This window comes from Argopecten irradians, chromosome 4, assembly GCF_041381155.1.
Source record: "Argopecten irradians isolate NY chromosome 4, Ai_NY, whole genome shotgun sequence".
NCBI lineage: Eukaryota > Metazoa > Mollusca > Bivalvia > Pectinida > Pectinidae > Argopecten > Argopecten irradians.
Window position 1 is genome coordinate 22,571,511 of NC_091137.1, and position 7,480 is coordinate 22,578,990.

The window sequence follows — 7,480 nt, forward strand, 5'->3', positions numbered from 1 at the left end:
ACACTGTCCGGCAGTTAGCTAAAATGCCAGGCTTGTCTTTAGCACGTATTCATTGCATTTTAAAGAAACATCTTAAGCTGGGCAAGATCAATGCCAGGTGGATACCCCATTTACTGACAACCATGAGAGGTCCCGGGTTGACAAGGCCAAATCCTTATTGAAGAAATACCCAAAATACAGCAAAAAGGCTTTTGATAATTTGGTCACAGATGTTGAAACATGGGTATATTTTTTCGAACCCAAAAGAAAATGCTCTAATCGAATCTGGGCAAACAAAAACGCCAGGCGCCCTAGTATTGCTAAAAGAATACGCACCGTGAGGAAGGTTTTGTATGTCATATTCTTTGATAACAAGGGTCCAATCATTCAAATTCCTGTTCCAAAAGGAAAAACTGTCACAGCGAAGTATTATAGAGACGTTGTACTTCGGAAACTTAAGAAAGTCTACAAACGCCGCCGCCCACAGACAGGTTTGAAGTACCTCAGGCTCTTACATGATAATGCGCCAGCACACAAGGCGCGCATTGTAACGGAGTTTTTGAAGGCAGAAAAGGTCACTGTCCTCCTCCACCCTGCATATTCACCAGACATGGCCCCCTATGACTTTTTCTTGTTCCCCAAACTAAAATTTCACCTGTCTGGAACAAAATATAAATCAAGAAATGCCCTTGGCTCTGCCATTTACCAGTATCTTATGAGTATACCAATTCAAGAGTACGAAAATTCAAAGAGAAATCACCAAAGTAACAATAATTTTGGAACACCCCTCGTAAAGCAATATTACTGTAAAAAGTGGAATTGAATAGCCGTGAAAAGGTTCTTAGCTTGCGTGAAACCTCGAGTTTGCAATAAATAGTCTCGTAAATAAAATTGAATTCGTCCAGTTCTACTACTAAGTATGTTAAGATTAGAGCTCTAGTGATTCGAAAAAAACCTAGCGTTATTTTTGTGGTGGTTAAATTGGCAATACTTCTCTGCTGCTCACATCAGTTATGCGTTATGGACACCAAAGGGACATAAAATGGCCTTTATAGACAGGTGTCCTGGTTGGGCTGTAATAGCATATTTCACACATACTGAAATCCTGAGCGTGTGGGTAATTGCAATCGATACTCCATTTCTTCTTCGGCTTAGATCACACAATTGAGTATTTTCGAATTCATTGTGAATTACGCACAGACGATTCGAAAAATTTCGAGGCTGAAACCTCGGTTGCATTTGTTTTATAATTGTTTTTTAAAGAAACCTTGCCAATTTGCTTGTGAGTCTCATTTAGATACTAGTAGTTAGCAAAAGTAAATTATCACGTTGTCATGTCATGCTACATGTATTATTTTTAGCAACAAAATAATTATTGTTCTGCGCATCATATTATTACCAAACATTTGAATTAATTAACCGTAACATCGATCAATTAGCCGACTATCGCTCAAGCAGAAAACTGAGTCAGCATGTACTTTGAATTTACTAATTCGCGGATCGGGAAGCTAGCGATTTGGCCATGTTAAGTTAAAACTTGTCTATTAAAATTGCTAAGATAAACATTAATTAGAAGAATGGATAATTTATCAATCAATTAGATATAAAGGAACTCGTAAATCGGTAAAAAAAACATGATTTATTTACGATAATACGAAGCTGTAAGTGTTTTTACCAGTACTTGTCAGGACATGGATTGTATCGTGATTAATCAACATGCTATTAAAATATTCAAGCAAAACTGGTCTGTCTAGTTCAAGCGCTGTATCAGAACGTCTTCCCAATTCAAAGGCATAGCAGGACTTGAAAGAACCACAGGTATGTCACCAGCATTTATGTTTCAAAATTTTCAATTTTCAGTAATGTTCATAATTTCATAAGATACATTGTTAGCATAATGGTTGGAAAGAAACACCAAAGGTCAAAAAAAATCTGTGTGAAATATTGTAGACGTGGTGATTTTGGCGAAGAAAAAGAGATTTCTACTGGTATATCGATGGAGTTGCTGTTACAAATGTTAAAAAAACCCATTCATATTTACTTTTAAAACAGTACTTATGTAAAATAAATTCGCGGCCAGATAACACCTGCATGTTAAAAAAAAACACTTTCTTTAAATCCTGCTCTCTTAAATTTTGGCGTTCACACTAATTGTATCCGTTAACTGAAAAAAGATTTAATTTTTCTGTCACTCTCATCATGCAATTTACTCGTTCTGACGATTACTAAAGTGAGCAACATCACGACGTTAACCTAAAGTAATCTAAATCTTTAAAACTTGACGTATAGTGATAACACAAGGTGTCCGGATACAGCACAATTTTATCATTTCAGAGTTAGAAAAAAACTTGTTATAGAGATGGCAGCCACAGCGAGGACAAGTGGTATGTACTCACATGTTACATAGCATCGGAAATAGCGTACCTTAGAATCGCTTCTGAAAAATGATCTTCGATTCATGAAATTATTACGTTTGGAGATACAAAATCTAAGGTCAACTTTTATCATTTAATTAGTCAGTGTCATACAAACTACAAAAAACTTTTATTCCTAGACCGTCATTTATGCAATGTTATTGAATATAAATCTTTGTAATATTGGCTTTGACATGACGATGTTTCAATCGTTTGAAATATGTACGCCAAGGGAATGACATCTGTCTCTCGCTTTTAAATCCTTAACCGAAGTTATAAAGTATTTTGTTTTCAATAATCAAAATCTTCAAATTCATTTTGATAATACTCTAATTAGCATGTTTTGTGGTAATAGCATACTGTGCATTTGTATTTGCACCATAACATCACCCTTACTAGCCTACTTACCAATGAAACAATGTGCATTTGCAGACTACAAAAATAATCAGAGAATTCTACCAAGACATCTCTTAAATACCATCTTTATTAAAAACAAAATACGTGCGCCTATGATGAAACTATGGTCAATGTGTTTATGGAATAAATAAATGATGAATATTTTACATGTACAATGTAATACAATATTGGATATGGTACAGATATGCTTATCATTTTTTCCTTCATTTGTAGGATCTACGCCATCCAAATCAGAATTGCGCGTGCTCCTGGTTGGTGAAACCGGATGTGGAAAAAGCGTGGCGGGAAATGCTTTACTGGGCGTGGATCTCTTCACTGCGGGCGCCGAGGCCAAGGCCCACCCGAAAGAGAAATGTTTTCGCGGGGAGAGCCAAAAGTTTGAGGGATGGGATAAAATTGTAGTTGTGGACACCCCTGGGAATTTCTTCCATGTCAGTGATAAAGACGAGAAAACCAAGAAAGAGGAGATCACAAAAATCGCCGGAATTACGTCTCCCGGACCACATGTTATAATCCTTGTTCTGTCTAAACTGAAGGCCGATAACCGGGTCAGAGAGAACGAAGAAAATATCCTACAATTCTACGCAAAATCGTTTGGAAAGAACATCGAAAATCATTTCGTTTTTCTCTTCGCTGGCGAAGATGATGATGCCATTGCAAAAGCAACCATTCCAAAGAGCAACTACCTTTATCGGCTGCTGAAAGAGACGCCGAGGAATTACTTAGCTTTCAATGCCTCCGCGACAGGAAAGACACAGAAGTCGTCAAAGCTTGTTCGTGTCGTCAGCAACGTCGTGAAAGAAAACGGTTGGAATTTCCACACTGACAAGATTTTCAAGGACATACAAATAAAGAATGAAGAAAGAATGAAAGAACTTAAAAGGCAGGAAAAAGATGTATTCCGAACTAAGATGGACAGCTTAAAGAAAAGCCAGAGTGTGGAAATGAATAAGGTGAAAACAGACATGAGACAGAAAAGACAGGTGGAGCAGAAATACGACACATGGATAAGAAACGCCGAGACGGCATACAAGAGGAGGATACAACCGGATATGTTGACGTCACAGGTGCGAGATGAGTACCAGAACGAGACTGGTATCTGGGATACCATCGCTGACATCACCGTTGTAATTTGGGATGTCATTTCTCCTTTAATAAAATCGTTTTTTACGAAGAAGTAAATCTATATTGCAGTACAATGTGGATGAAAATCAGGCTGCCACAAAAGCAGCACTTGCATGCATAATAGTATATTTTAAAGGATGAAAAAACGTCGCTCCCTTTGATGAACTTCTATCATTTTGCTAGTACAGTACATTGCATATCCGTCTACAACTAAATATGTTTTAATATAATTTTCTTTCATACAATTTGTACAGACTTTCATTTTGATGTGATTATGTTAATTTCTATCGCCACGTTCGCTGTAAACCTTCCCCAATTTATTTCCAACTAGTATAAATGATTTGTGATCTATGTACATTTAAATTTTATTTGTCTGCTTGCTTTTCATGATTTTGTTGTTCCCTTTTACCTTGTCGCAATGACAGAATTATATATATATAGTGTTAATGTCTTGTCACACAATAAATAGTTTTGTTTCTTGGATGAACTGTAAAGCATTGGCTAAGATTTTTAAGGAATAAACCTGGCTTTTAACTTCTGTAAAAGAAATTGGCAACTCCGCCATTGGGGTTTTCTTCTCCTTAACAAGTTCAGCAATTTTCGGATGGTTTAGGCACAATTTGCACAATATCTGATATATTCAGAAACAAAAACGCACTTTCGGGTTTAAATGTATGGTTAAAGAAAAAACAAGAGGCCCAGAGGGCCTGTATCGCTCACCTGGTTTGTAATGCCAAATAATTTTCTGAATACAGGTTCATTGTTTCTTTTCTGAAGGAATTTTAATATTAACCTCTAAATCCCCTATTGGGCCCCACCCCTCCTGCCCTCTGGGGGTCAGAGCCAAAATTTATACAAGTTCTGTTCCCCTTCCACAAAGGATGTTTCTGGCCAAATTTGGTTACAATCCATGCAGAACTCTATGAGAAGTAGCGATTGATAGAATTTACCTTTATTTCCCCTATTGGGCCCCGCCCCTCCTGCCCCCTGAGGGTCAGAGCCAAAATTTATACAAGTTCTTTTCTCCTACCCCGAAGGATGTTTGTGGCCAAATTTAGTTACAAGCCATACAAAACTCTAGGACAATTAAGTAGCAATTTATAGAATTTACCTATAATTCCCCTATTGGGCCCCACCTCTCCTACCCCCAGGGGATCAGAGCCAAAATTTATACAAGTTCTGTTCCTCTTCCCCCAAGGATGTTTGTGGCCAAATTTGGTTACAATCCATGCAGAACTCTAGGACAAGTAGCGATTGATAGAATTTACCTCTATTTCCCCTATTGGGCCCCGCCCCTCCTGCCCCCTGAGGGTCAGAGCCAAAATTTATACAAGTTCTGTTCTCCTACCCCGAAGGATGTTTGTGGCCAAATTTAGTTACAATCCATACAAAACTCTAGGACAATTAAGTAGCAATTTATAGAATTTACCTATAATTCCCCTATTAGGCCCCGCCTATCCTGCCCCAGGGACCAGAGCCAAAATTTATACAAACTCAGTTCTTATTCTCCCAAGGATATTTCTGGCCAAATTTGGTTACATTCCATGCAGAACTCTATGACTAGTAGCGAATTAAAGGATTTACCTCTATTTCCCCTATTGGGCCCCACCCCTCCAGCCCCCGGGGTGCCAGAGCCAAAATTTATACAAGTTCTGTTCCCCTTCCCCCAAGGATGTTTCTGGCCAAATTTGGTTACAATCCACGCAGAACTCTACGACTAGTAGCAATTTATAGGATTTACCTCTATTTCCCCTATTGGGCCCCGCCCCTCCTGCCCCCGGGGGGTCAGAGCCAAAATTTATACAAGTTCTGTTCCCCTTCCCCCAAGGATGTTTGTGGCCAAATTTGGTTACAATCCATGTAGAACTCTATGACAAGTAGCGATTTAAAGGATTTACCTCTATTTCCCCTATTGGGCCCCGCCCCCCCCTGCCCCCGGGGGGGGGGGGGGGTCAGAGCCAAAATTTATACAAGTTCTGTTCCCCTTCCCCAAAGGATGTTTGTGGCAAAATTTAGTTACAATCCATGTAGAACTCTATGACTAGTAGTGATTTAAAGGATTTACCTCTATTTCCCCTATTGGGCCCCGCCCCTCCTGCCCCCGGGGGGTCAGAGCCAAAATTTATACAAGTTCTGTTCCCCTTCCCCCAAGGATGTTTGTGGCAAAATTTAGTTACAATCCATGTAGAACTCTATGACAAGTAGCGATTTAAAGGATTTACCTCTATTTCCCCTATTTGGCCCCGCCCCTCCTGCCCCCGTGGGGTCAGAGCCAAAATTTATACAAGTTCTGTTCCCCTTCCCCAAAGGATGTTTCTGGCCAAATTTGGTTACAATCCATGTAGAACTCTATGACAAGTAGTGATTTAAAGGATTTACCTCTATTTCCCCTCTTGGGCCCCGCCCCTCCTGCCCCCGGGGGGTCAGAGCCAAAATTTATACAAGTTCTGTTCCCCTTCCCCCAAGGATGTTTGTGGAAAAATTTAGTTACAATCCATGTAGAACTCTATGACTAGTAGCGATTTAAAGGATTTACCTCTATTTCCCCTATTGGGCCCCGCCCCTCCTGCCCCCGGGGGGTGAGAGCCAAAATTTATTCAAGTTCTGTTCCCCTTCCACAAAGGATGTTTCTGGCCAAATTTGGTTACAATCCATGCAGAACTCTACGACTAGTAGCAATTTATAGGATTTACCTCTATTTCCCCTATTGGGCCCCGCCCCTCCTGCCCCCGGGGGGGTCAGAGCCAAAATTTATACAAGTTCTGTTCCCCTTCCCCCAAGGATGTTTGTGGCAAAATTTAGTTACAATCCATGTAGAACTCTATGACAAGTAGCGATTTAAAGGATTTACCTCTATTTCCCCTATTGGGCCCCGCCCCTCCTGCCCCCGGGGGGTCAGAGCCAAAATTTATACAAGTTCTGTTCCCCTTCCCCCAAGGATGTTTGTGGCCAAATTTTGTTACATTCCATTCAGAACTCTATGACAAGTAGCAATTTAAAGGATTTACCTATATTTCCCCTATTGGGCCCCGCCCCTCCTGCCCCCGGGGTGTCAGAGCCAAAATTTATACAAGTTCTGTTCCCCTTCCCCCAAGGATGTTTGTGGCAAAATTTGGTTACAATCCATGCAGAACTCTATGACTAGTAGCGATTTAAAGGAAATGTTGACGGACAGACGGACGGACGGACGACGGACGGACGACGGACGGACGACGGACGACGGACGCCGCGCCATGACATAAGCTCACCGGCCCTTCGGGCCAGGTGAGCTAAAAACAGAAGGAAAACCAAAGTGAAATCGCTTATTTCACAGCGACAAAATTCGTATTAAAACATCTAAGTCAGCTAAATCACGAGTAATATCAAACATTGGTATAAGTTATAATGTCTCAACTTAGACCTATGCCATGTTACGTCTAACGTAGGAGGCCTCTCTGTCGTCAGCAAATTCCAATCTCAATGAAAATTCTAGTATTAAAAGTAGATGCACAATCTCAATAGCATTTGTTGTCTATCATAAATTGCTCAATGTGATTCTAACACTT

The 7,480-nt window shown here is 40.1% G+C and overlaps 1 protein-coding gene across 1 annotated transcript; it reads left to right on the forward strand.

Moving 5' to 3' along the window:
• Positions 1-2,338: 2,338 nt before the first annotated feature.
• LOC138322184 (GTPase IMAP family member 7-like) lies at positions 2,339-3,991 on the forward strand. Its single transcript, XM_069266235.1, has 2 exons — positions 2,339-2,363; positions 3,024-3,991. Exons 1-2 carry the CDS (start codon positions 2,339-2,341, stop codon positions 3,989-3,991), a joined length of 993 nt encoding a protein of 330 aa, XP_069122336.1.
• Positions 3,992-7,480: the final 3,489 nt, after the last annotated feature.